We start from the raw sequence: 12,332 nt of genomic DNA on the forward strand, positions 1-12,332 counted from the left end.
CTTCGTCACCACTCACCCCGGACCAAAATTGGACAATAATCAAAGACCACGGGACAATCTCTCCACTCTCCATCCTCACTCCCCGACTCAGTAATGGCAGCGCCAAACATCACCCCGACTTATCGATACCCACTTTGCATTCGGATCAGCTCATAGACATTTATTGCATTTCTGCGTTGTTTGATTTTTGGCCGCATTCTTCTCTCGCATCTCTCTCACAAACTCTCACTCACTCACTCACTCACTCACTCGTCTCTCTACGGCGTGCCGGGCCTGGCATGCCACCTACATCAAAAAATGTTTATTGTGCGTTTGGGGGTATCATCTCTTTTGGTTTACGGACAAGGTTATTATTTTGACATTATGCACGGTGTTATGTGGCCGCGCAGCATGTTATTTGTTCGTAACGAGTATGATGCCCGCGTTTTTGTTGTTTGTTCTTACGTTCCTTACACACCTACATATCTACCAAAAGCATGTACCTGGAAAATGGTACAGCAAGCAGACTTGCTTCGTCTGGCATTTATATATCATGTTGCAGACGACTATCCTGACCCATTCGCTTGATCGGCGTGACTGTCAAACTCTATGGTGATCGCCGTGTCTCTGACAACCACACACACACACACAAACGCCCTTGGGGATCTTACAGATCTCGCAGTGGCGCCGCAGGTGAAGACGTCATAAGATATCCTCTGCTAGATGTGTGACAGGGCTTCCGCACATATTCCTCCGGGATCGAGCGTGGTCCGCCTTGCCAAGGCTCATCTAGGCTATCATGTCATCGGCCCTTTTGACTAGGTTCGACCTTTATTAGGTGGGCTCGCGTCCCCAACCCGCGGAGTTTCTGCGTGGCATCGCTAGAGTGGGCCTTGGTGTACGAGTGAAAGGGGCCGCATGTCACCTCGGTGGGCTTTAGATCTGATCTTGCTGAAGCTTGTCCAGACCGATGTGAAATTTCTGCTAATCGATATCATTGACAGAATGAACCAAGGTAGATATTACTCATGTTAGTCTTCTGATTGCCTGCCAACAAACAATCTACACCACAATATAACGGGGCTCCTGAGATGAGAACCACCCCTTCTTGGCTAACCGTTTATGCATACAAACCCAACAAACATCCTCTCGGCTTTCCAGTATAGCCACACGAACTGGAACGAGTTTTGACTCTGCGACATGCTCTTCTTTCTCTCCTTCTTCTCCTTCTTCTTCTTGTTCCTCGTCATCGTTTTCATCCTCGTTGCTCGCCACGCTCTCTTCATCCCCATCTGCAGCGAACTTTGGACCGGTTGCAGAGTTTTGTGAAATGACGGCGAGAACTGCGAGTCGAGCTGCCCAATCGTCGCATGCCCGAACCAACGGATGCGTCGGGGGATCATCTAGAACCTCTTCCCACGTATCAATCGATACGAATGAGTCCAGCGCTGTTTCCCTTTCGTCATCTGTATGATCGAGAGATTTCTTCAATATATCGCATTCGGGCATCTTCAGGACCTGTCGGGCTCCGCTGTACAGGGCTTGAAGGATGTCCAGATCGGCAACCCATTTGCCGGAGTCGCGAACGGAGATGACCGATTCGACATAGAATATTTGGTGATCCATAATCCCGGAAACGCCGTAGTCCAAAGGGAACTCGTGAGGGGTGAACGAAAGATGAAGCGAGGTGCCTGTGAAATTGTTCTCCCTTTTGCCGTCGAAGTTTGCATACATGACAGCTCGCAGCGAGTTGCTCAGCGGCCGCATGAGCGGCTCGGAAGCAGGCGCCATTAGCAGGCTGACCCCAGCCCTCCCCACGTTACCGACAATACGAACAATGTCGGTCTGAGCCACTTGCACAGCAGGACCTGTGATGAAGTGGCGCAACATATAGATGGAGTTGCCAGAAGCTAGGGCAAAGATATGCTCGAATCTCTTCGCATCCAGATTCAACGTACCCGTGTCCATCGCTGCAATGCAACTGAATACACTGGACCGGGTGAGGCAGTCTTCTGAAATAGCGAGACCCCATTCTGCGTCATGTATGCCTCGCGTGGCAATAGTTGATGAGATAGTAGCACCCTCCAGCTTCTTGTAGACCTCATAAGCCGCGGCGAGGTTTCTCAAGAACTTGACGGTTTCTTCCCAGTAACTTCGTTCCCGATGCATCATACTCAAAACCGCCCTGGCATCCTCACCGACGCCATACGAGTGTGTACCTTCGAGGTACTTCCATAGCAGGTGGCGGTTGATCCCGCTCTTGAGACGTTTCCTTGACGCCTCTAAGTCCATCAAGGGCTGCCATTTCCCCTGGCTCAGCTTTTCCATTGTTTGACTAACCCGTCGGACGTAAAGATCTTCGTGGTTAATCCAAAGACTGTACCGATTGGTCTCTTCACCAACAACAGCCCCGAAGTGCGTATCCGACTTAGAGAAACGCTCTAGTGGCAATATTGTTGCCCATCATATTGTTACTGTTTCTTCGGCGACGAACAGAGAATCCTCGCGCCGTAGTGGGTTCTTTATCCGTCCTCTTCCTATGGTTGCTTCGAGACCATCCAGTGTGATAGGATCACTATACAGCTGACCGGAGACATCGCTCGGGTCTTGCGACAATGGAACACCATAAGATTTATCACCCTACAGTGGAAACGAGCCCCTCCAACTGCAATGTTTTAGTTATATGGAGGCTCCTTCTATAGAGCTTTGGCCATTAGAGACTGATACCGTTCCATCACACGAACAAGGCGAGTTGCGATTGTTTTCTTCGGCAAGCAAACCGGCTTTCTCAAGTTCCTTGGGTTGGCAGTGCAGTATGATAATCGTGCTGCTGGAACCCCATATTCGCCGAATTTACCCCTACTATCGTTATCAGTGCCTTGTAAGGATTGAGCTCGCATGCTGCAGCCGTTTGACGTAGGTACTCAATCGCACAATCTTTCGAGGAGCTCCGCCCAAGCGATTCCACGATGTGAGGGCTTCGAAGTCCAAACCAGGGTAAGTTGACGGATTTCCGGGTGCGTGGGGCCAGAAATTCGGCGCCTCGTCGAAAGCCAAAGTCCATTAAGGATAGTAGTTCCTTGCGTTCCTGCCTTTCTGCCTCCAGGAACCTAGAACTCGCACTTGCCAATGGTTTGAGCCAAGCGGGTCCTGGAAGCGAGGCCTTCTCTTTGTTTATGCAGTTCCATAGAGCAAGAAACCATTTGGAAGCTTGTTCATAATTACCGCGCGGTTCGCCCCACGACCTGAGCAAACCGCCTAGAATGACGACGTACAACTCGTCCATTGTGAGCCTATCGTCCACTTCACTGACAGCCCTAATAGGGCGTCCGTAGTGACGATAGTGCGACAACGCCACCGACCAATAGATGCCCTCCTTGCCGTTTGTTGCGTCGGCAGCATTGGTGATGCCCACCGTCAACACCCCTGATGGGCTCAGCAGGGAGTCACTGAAGGTGACACTGGTCGTCTGTGAGGTGAAAACGAGAAGGTCGGGATACAAGTGCCAAGCCGATATGGCAAGAAGAATGGCGCCACTCGTGACGCTCTGGGGCTCACCGGCAATCAGTCTCTCAACGCCGACAAGTGCTTGGGTCCAAGCCTTGGTCACACTTGCGTAGAGCGAAGTGGCAGCCATGACGGGAATGCTGAGGTTTTTGATAACCAGCTTCAATTGAACGTGTTCTTTCCTCATGGCGGAATCTGCAGTCTGTAGCCAAGCCCTGGCGCTGGCATCCCACAGCCGGAGCTCTTCGCGAGTCACTTGTTGAATAGAGGCATTCAAAGCGGCAATCTCTGGCATGCTCAATTTTGGGCGAGTGTTATAAGCCATGATCTCCTGTTTCCGCTCATGAACAAGCTCCACCCAGACTGACACTGCTTTGGCAGGGTCACTGAACGTCCGGGCCAGCATACAAGCGAGCAAATGAGTAGCTATTGAAGCCTGCCCCGACGTCGCAGCGGCCCAAATGCCAGTAGCATCGGCGCCCACAAAGGCCGCGAAAGGACCATGTCGCTCTGTCGTGCCGGAGGGGTTCGCACCCGGCTTTTTCATGATCTCGCTGGCGCGCTGCCCGTAGGCGGAAATAACGCGCGGCACGGGTGGCACGAGAGACTCAAAGAGAGCGCCCAGTTTCCGTGCTGTTTGGTGACAGGTGCCAGCTTCGGCATTGTGTCGTCGCGGCTCCGCCAGAGCGGGCCTGATTTGCTGGAATTCGGGCGGTGCCTGGATTTTGACAAGGGAGAAGTCGAAGTTCAGGTTTGCCAAGGCGAGGGTATTCTCATTCACTCCCTGGATCAACGAGGTGTTCAATTTGCCCAATGAAGCCATCTTGAGAAGATTGTCTTTGTCCCGGGACTTTCGAGTAGGAAACCCGAAAGGGAGAGAGAGGATTTGCCTGATCAGGCTCTGAAGAGTCCATGACCCCCGCTGAGATAAGGCGCTCTTCCCCGCGCGCCATGCCAGTGAGGCAGTGTAGCCAGGCGCATTAGATCCCTGCAGGTATACTGCGATCAGCGATGCACTGGTCGATCACCTTAGGCAGGCAGGCCAAGAAAGGCCAACCCGGATGCGAGCCATTAACTTGCATATAACATTGGTACTTTCAAAATGACAGCCTGCTAGAGGAAGGGCAGTTGGATTTCCGCCGATTACTGGGACCCACAAAGTCGCCCATTCCTGAGCGAGTCCAAACAGCAATGCCAATGATATCTGGATTCTGTCTGCTGGGCGCAACCCCATTTAGCCGAATGGGCATAAGCGGGGTTAGCACCGCCTTCTATCTCACCCAGGACGAAAAGGCCGAGGCAAATTTGTGACGTTGATGCTACCCATTTCCCTTCCTGGCAGGATCATTTCAAGACCGGGAGTTTCGTCTTCGAAGGCAGTCGTCTCCCATGCAAATTACAGACGACAGGAGCCTGGCTTCTGAGCCTCCAGGCTATGCTGAAGCATGGGCAGAAGAAGGCAGGCACTCCCACGCAGATCACCCGTCAGCTCCTGCAGCAACTGGAAGTACGAACATAAGCGCCACAGAATGCGAACCACCGGGCTATGCGCGCGACGACCCCATCGCCAATGAGTTCGTGTTGCACCGCCACTTTGTCTATCTCACCACAGACGACGACCGCATTGGAAAGCCGCGCTACCAAATCGGCCGGATCGCCCCGAACAAGTTGCACCTCCGTCCTTTGCGACCCGGCGAGGGCGCCAAGGTCCTAGCAGACGCCGGTGTCTCGGCGGCAGCCGGAGATGCCCCCCAGACCCTCCCGGTGATCGACATGATCGCCAAGTTCAACCAAGAAACGACGCTGTACGTGATCGACCTGCCTCTACGGCTCGGGGAGGTGCCCGAGATTCGGGGACGCCATCCGCGGTGCTTGCCGGGCCACGTCAGGCTCGAGAAGAAGAGGCTGAGGCTCCCGTTCGGGCTCGGGCTCGGGCTTGGCGGTGGTCGACGGCCGCTGTTCAAGTTCTACCACGTCACCCGCCCCGCGAACCGGGACTTCCTCAATCCCGGGAACGAGCAGCAGCTGAGGAGACACGGGTACGACCCGAGCTACGAGCTCAAGGAGAAACTTCTGTTTTCCGTGGAAGCCGATCGGCAGATCATGGGGGCGTTCACTTGGAAGAACGGGCTGGGCCAGGCCATTGCGTCTGAGGTGGACGGGAAGATGAGGTTGCTCGGCGATGAGATGGCTCTGCAGCTCAAGGAAGTGTTGTTGGCCTGCTGGGTCTGTGTGGTCGAGTTGCGGACCCGAGCGTGAGGTGACAAGATTCAGGGTCCAACCGGCACGTACCCATATTTGCGAGGCCCCATATAATTTATCCAAATAATGGGGGCAGGAAAACGTGGCGGTTGAGGGTGCGTTGTCGACGCATCGTCCCAGGCGCGGCCCGCGGACTTTTGCAGATCACGACTGGCCGCCAGTAGCTTTCTCAGATTCGCAGCACCACCACCGTCTGTGCAGTTCGAGAAGGACCACGGGCGGATGCAACCGTGATGCCAAGCTCCATAGAGTGCCCATCAGGTTGCAGTGGTGGGGAGTTTGTTCGCGCTACTTGTACCGCCCAGGCGAGCCAGGTGCCGCAAGCACTGTCCGCCGGGCTGCTTGTGCCTCGCCAGCGGGACACCGAGAATCTCCCTTTAGATTGCGTACTCCTTTTGCCCGTCGTCTGGTAAATTCGAGCCGACCTTAAGTCTTCGCTCATATCTGGCAGAAACACGTCACATTCCTTTCCCGTCGCACTTGTTTCCTGCCGAGAAATACTACCAAGGTTCCGACTGATTTGATTGGGCAATGCTTTCCACGTGAACTTGTCTATCCCCCTTTATTGCTTACTGGTGGCAAATCAGACAGTATAAAGAAGTAGCTCCATGCTTCGTGTTCATGCAGGTAGAGGAGGACGAGACACGGGGTACATTATCCCCAACATCTAGTCCGCCTGAGCAACAAGAGACTCACCAACACGAACCGCGCAACTCCAAGGCCACGACCATCTACGTATTCCCCGCCGGAGTCTGTCCGGGCAGCGGGTGGTCGCGAAAGTACTACATCGGCCGCGCGCCGCGGAGGAAGCAGTCGCAGTCGCAAGGGTGGCGCTGGGGCACGTCGCCGAGCGCGACCAACAGCAGCAGCAAGCGGTCGCCGCCGCCGTCGGGCTGTTCCGCCAAGGAATCGCCGTGCTGCAAATCGTCTGCTTCGCCGCCCTCTTGCCCGTCGGCGTCTGGTTCAAGGCCGCGGGCCGGCTGGGCGGGTTCGGCGTGGCGCTCCTATCGCTTCTCCGCCTTGTCGGTGCTGGCTGCCTGCTGGCGGCCGTCCACGCGCAAGAAGATGCCCAAGGGCTATTCGCTGGCGTGCTGGTATGCGAGTCCTTCGGTATTCTTGTTCTATTCTTCTTGCTGCTCGAGATGATGGAGAGGTTGTAAGTTGAAAGACGGACGCAAGGCTTAACCCGAGTCAGAGGCCTCCGGCCCTTCCTTCTCCCCTTTCACTCGCGCCTCGGTCCCCGGTGCGGTGCCCTGTACAGCACGCCAGGGAGAATCGCGACAACGCATCATGGGAGCTACTGCTAACATCTCTGCCTAAGAAACCACTTCGCGCAAGTCATTCCGACCTTTATATTCACGCTGCCGCAGATCATCACCTGGACCTGCATCGGCGTCTCCATCGCCGGCTTCGTCAGCACCAACCAGGTCGACGATGCCCTGGCGCCCACCCCCTTCAGCCAGTCCGGCACGGCCATCACCGCGCTCCTCTTCGTGTTCGAGGTCTCCATGTTCATGTACATGTTCTTCCTCAAGCACGGCGACGGCCGCCGCGGGCTCGACATGGTGCCTCCGGAAGAGGCGCCGCAGTTCCACTGCCTGGTCATCTGCCTGCCGCTGCTGGGTTTACGGCTTCTGTACGCCGTCCTGTACGCGGTCCGCGCCGACGACGACGGCGACGACATGTACAACGCCGTGACCGGCAGCCCCACCGTCTACCTCATCTTCACCGCCCTGCCCGAGATCGGCGTCGTCGCGGCCTCCCTCTGGGCCGTGCTGCACATCCGGGTCGTCGGCCTGGACGAGATGGCGGGTCGGGGCTTCTTCCAGACCATTGGCCGGCTGACGGAGAGGCGCGCGAGGAGCAAGAGCCCAGCTGGAACGCCTGAGGGGAGGAGAAGGAGAAAAAGCACCGCCGACGAGGACGCGAGCGAGGAGGACCCGGAGCGTGGTCGTGGTGGTGGGGATCGTCATTACGACCCACTGGCGGTGCATGGGGGAGCTAGCCGCGTGGCCCGTTCTTCAACTCACGTATGCACCTTTGCACATTTGCTCGCGATGCTAGAAAGTGCACTCTATGCACAATTCCAGTCCAGAAATCCGAGAGGGAGTTTTCCTCGGAAAACTGTTGAGGCGGTGATAGTGTTGAGGGCACTGGGCACATTTCCGCCAAGGAACATATCATACCACTTCCGTGTTGAATAGGGGTCGCGACTCGCGAGAGAGAAGGCGGGCCCCGATCCCCAGTTGACGACTCCTCCTGATTTACACTAGTATCTATATACCCCGCTACGGAGCTCAAATATGGGCACCCCGACTAATGAGTGCCCCCGTTGTTTATATCCATCTCGTCCACTGTTGCTGAATAAGACAGGCCCCGTGCCAAGGCCTTTGAGATGGGTTACCATGGACGGCAACTTGCTGGGAATTGCGGCTGGTCTGGTTCTCATAGATGTTAGTGTCCCCGCAATTGGGTAGATAGGATTCTAGAACAGCTCAACGTCGAGTCGTTGGTCAACACCCACTGGGCTGCAAGAGTTGCCCGACGACATTTGCCAAAACAACTCATATTTTCTCGACTCTGATTCAATGTGTCCGTCTTCTGTTGTGTTTTCATCCGTCACTTCCCAGTATCCATGAACCTTCATCAAAAAGTAGTCGTTGGATTCGCCGGTATGAGACGGATCTGTCATGATGCACCCCGAAGTCGCTCTCGAGGGTGCTCCGCCCAGATCTAGTCACCGCTCTCTCGTTGAGCCGGCCTCTCTCAACGCAACCCAAACCACTGCATCTTGTGTCACGATGGTGAAACGCTCCACGTCCGTGTGCCTTCTCTTCTCGTCCACCGGGGGTGGATCTGGCTGCGGGTATGCATCTGTACATGTTGCGGGATCCGCATCCCCCCGCTTCGGGCCGCCGGACATAAGTGTTGATGCAGTTATCGGGGAGGCGGGATGTGAGAGCAAAAATATAGGGTGCCAGGGGCCGCGCGGGATACCGGAAGACCGGATAGGTCTATCATGCCAATGTACAGACTGTGCCGTCTTTTCTTTTTTTTTTTTTACTGAAAGGGATATCTGCGCAGGTCTATAATAATAGTCCCAGATGAAAGCTCACTCAGTTGTGAGAGGAAAAGGAGCTTACTCGCATCATGATACGTTTCTCATACCTTGACTGCTGTGTTCATGTTCTCTGTGTAAACCGCCACAATAAATTGGCATGGCTTTCAATACCCAGACGTCCTGCTTACATGTACGTACCTCTGGTTCTGCTCCCTCATATTCGACCTGAAGCTGGCCGCCGCTGAAATGCGCATGCACCATAAAATTGCCTCGAACGATCTACTTCCTGATTGTACTGCCCGCCGCCCAGAAAGGTCGCACCCGAAAGTCGGACGGTCAGGTTCTTGCGTAACCTTGGCAGCCGTCGTGGTGCTTCTTAGGCAATATGCCCGATCAACTGTGGCAGAGTCAATAAGCCTATTTCCGACCAACGTCGAAAGGTGGTTGGCGACGTGAGTATTGGACTTGCTTTTTATATAGTCCTGCCGAGGCCAAATTGAGTGGAGCCCCACAGGGTAAGCCGCGCCTGACTGGTCTCGTACTAGAGCTTTAATATTTTTTCCGCGCGCAAAGAAGCTTCCTGTATCATACTAGATCAATCACGCCGTGCGCGAATTGCATCCATCGCTGTTAGCCCATGTCGCAAAACGTCGACACTCTTCTCCGGTACCCCAAGTAGCAGCCAATCAAGTAGCTGGAACAGGCTACCGCCCAAAGTCAACCAACATGGCGAACTCGGAGTCGGCCAAGATGAACAAGGCCGAGTACTGGGACGAGCGGTACCAGAGCGCCGACGACCCGCCGCCCCGGGAGTGGCACCTCGGCTACGACCAGCTGGAGGACTACCTCAAGGCGCACGTCTACCCCCACTGGCCCGCCGACGCCAGCATCATGCACCCGGGCGCGGGCTCCAGCCATTTGCCCATGGAAATGCACAACCGGGGCGGCTACACCAACATCACCTGCGCCGAGTTCTCGCCCGCCGTCATCGCGCAGATGCAGCCTCTGGACCCCGGGCTCAAGTGGCTCCAAAGCGACGTCCGCGACATGCCCGGCGTAGCGAGCGGCTCGTACGATGTGGTGTTCGACAAGGCCTGCTTCGAGGCCTTCTGCGCCTGGGGCCCTAAACACCTGCTCAAGGAGATCCCCGACGTTATCGTCTCGGATTCCCGGCGCTACAGTCAAGAGGTAAGTGGTGCCTAATGCCGTCCATCTTGAGCTTTTCCGGTCCTCTGCAGTCACCGCACCATACGGGCCAAACTAATCGGCCGTCAGATGTATCGTGTCCTGAAACCCGGCGGTTGGTTCATTATCATCAGCGTCTTTGAGGCCCGCTACGTGCATCATCTAGTCAAGTGCGAGGGGACCAATTGGGAGGACGTACACGCGCCCAAGGCTCTTTCGGCCGACGGCTGGATGCAGACTCGGGCGTTCTGCCTGAGGAAGCCGGGGGCACAAGAAACATGAAATAAAAACCTCAGAAATCAGAGGCACCATGTCAGTCTGTAACTAGACTATTATTTGTCAGCCTCGACAAAAGCCAAGCCAGTCTAACTATACTTGATCATTGAGTACGTACACGGCGACGGTATCCGTAGTGCTCCTGGGCCTTTATGGCCTTCTACTTTCAGAAACAATCATTGGCTTTTCAGCCACAACCCGCATTACTAGATCATGTTTTAATGAGCGAATTTTGAGACATGTCGTATTGGGTGCATGTAATCATGAGGAATGACAAGTCAAGGGTGGTTGGAAGTGGCTTTTGTCGGAACTGTGTTTAAAAGCAAGGAACGCTTGGCAAGCTTGTCACACATGTCAAAATAATGGTTATGAGGCTTGATTACTAGCTACTAACAGCTATTCGAGAGAGGGAAGAGCGTCCTACATAAGTTATACCTCTCTGGCCTTTGTCACATGTACAGTACGGTCACGGAGCCCTTGCACATGGATATACCCTCAAACGCCATCCAACCCTCAATAAACAACTAAGCACTCTATTTATATTAAAAAGAGGGTATCTACCTATTAAGGAAGCTCTCTAACGCCGATTTTAAATATAGTAAACTAAATAGCGAAGGGTATAATTAAAATAGCCTATAAAATAACCCTTATACGTAATAGGATATATATATTAGAGGAGGCTAATTTAATACTTTTTAAGCGCCGGAAAGCTAAAAAGTCGCGAGTTTAGTTTAAAGGAACCCTTATTATTAAAAAATCTTAATAACTATAGAACGAGAAAGTAAAAGGGAAGCGTTTAACGCTTAATAAAAATAAAAATAAAGGTTTATCGAAGCGGAGGGTAACCGATAAAAGGCGCTATAGTATTTACGGCGAGATAAGTTATAATATACGAATATATAAAAAGGATATAAAATTAAGCGAGTGTTACGACCCGACTTAATCATGCGGCCCAAACCCATTTTACACGGGTCGGCACTATAATGCCCCGCGGCGCGTACTAATTTAATTAAAGCTAAACAATTAGTCAAAACTCACCACGATTAATATTACGAGTAACGACTAATTAAGGCACTTATTATAATACTTAACCCACGGGTAAAAAGAATAAATACTTACGATCGCACTAAAAAGATTACGGTAAATACGTTACGTAACCGATTATTAAAAATTACGAGTAATTACGGAAAATAAATAAACGTAATCTAGGCTAGGATTACTTAAAAAAAAAGTAATCGCACAATAATAAAAAATAATCCCGGGAATCGGTAAAGGAAAAATTGGATATATAACGACGAAACCTTTCCTATATATTTTATATAAACACTCTTTATTTTAGCGATTAATTTAAGTATTAATTTAATTTATTAATAAAGCACTTTGCCTTAACGACTTATTATACTCTTAATTAAGTTCTACGATTAGTTTAGGATATTATTCATTACATTAAACGGACGCACTCGTCTACACGTTTAAGTACTCTCTCGTCTTAATTAATATAAACCCCAGTATAACTACTAGGTTTTTTTAAACACCCGATAGCCGTTCGTTACATTTTAATCGCTCTTATTTTTACAAATTACTACTTAAACCTTTAAGCAATATCCTTATAAAAGCATTATAATACCTTAAAATCCCAATATTAACGGAACCCCTAATCAGGGCGGAATAAGCAACCTAACCGAAAAACTTAACGTCCTCAGGTTAATTCAGCAACTCCAGAACCGAATCGAGGAGCTTATTACCGACAACGAATAACTTACGGATCAAATTGCGTCTCTTCCCGTCGGAAGACACCGACGCCCTAGACACAAACTAACACCTCCCCAGGCCTACGACGGAAAGAAAGGGACCGTTTACGGATTTCTAACCTAAATAAAAGCGTACCTACGATTTTACGCCGAGGAATTCGAGTTTAAATTTAACCGAATTCTATACGCTGTTAAATATTTTAAAAGGGATACCCTTGCATAGTTCGAACCTATTATATAAAACTTTTTAAATAACCTTTTCGAGGAGGAATAAAACGATACTACGCGTACTATTTTTCGTTATTATACTA

At 52.1% G+C, this 12,332-nt stretch overlaps 4 protein-coding genes across 4 annotated transcripts; 3 read left to right on the forward strand and 1 right to left on the reverse strand.

Annotated features, from left to right (window-relative positions):
* Positions 1-1,041: 1,041 nt before the first annotated feature.
* PG986_012937 (uncharacterized protein) lies at positions 1,042-4,309 on the reverse strand (the record flags this gene model as incomplete). The annotated part of the gene is made up of 2 exons (XM_066849159.1): positions 1,042-2,261; positions 3,205-4,309. The coding sequence occupies 2 exons, from the start codon at positions 4,307-4,309 to the stop codon at positions 1,042-1,044; spliced, it is 2,325 nt and encodes a 774-aa protein (XP_066695855.1).
* A 612-nt stretch (positions 4,310-4,921) lies between these two features.
* PG986_012938 (uncharacterized protein) lies at positions 4,922-5,745 on the forward strand (the record flags this gene model as incomplete). The annotated part of the gene is made up of 2 exons (XM_066849160.1): positions 4,922-4,970; positions 5,015-5,745. 2 exons carry the CDS (start codon positions 4,922-4,924, stop codon positions 5,743-5,745), a joined length of 780 nt encoding a protein of 259 aa, XP_066695856.1.
* Positions 5,746-6,369: 624 nt separating this feature from the next.
* On the forward strand, positions 6,370-8,021 carry PG986_012939 (uncharacterized protein; the record flags this gene model as incomplete). The annotated part of the gene is made up of 4 exons (XM_066849161.1): positions 6,370-6,397; positions 6,469-6,904; positions 7,070-7,778; positions 7,953-8,021. 4 exons carry the CDS (start codon positions 6,370-6,372, stop codon positions 8,019-8,021), a joined length of 1,242 nt encoding a protein of 413 aa, XP_066695857.1.
* Positions 8,022-9,535: 1,514 nt separating this feature from the next.
* On the forward strand, positions 9,536-10,276 carry PG986_012940 (uncharacterized protein; the record flags this gene model as incomplete). Its single annotated transcript, XM_066849162.1, has 2 exons — positions 9,536-9,997; positions 10,085-10,276. The coding sequence occupies 2 exons, from the start codon at positions 9,536-9,538 to the stop codon at positions 10,274-10,276; spliced, it is 654 nt and encodes a 217-aa protein (XP_066695858.1).
* Between the last annotated feature and the right edge of the window lie 2,056 nt (positions 10,277-12,332).

Source organism: Apiospora aurea, assembly GCF_038362705.1.
Source record: "Apiospora aurea strain CBS 24483 chromosome Unknown utg000008l_segment0_segment0, whole genome shotgun sequence".
NCBI lineage: Eukaryota > Fungi > Ascomycota > Sordariomycetes > Amphisphaeriales > Apiosporaceae > Apiospora > Apiospora aurea.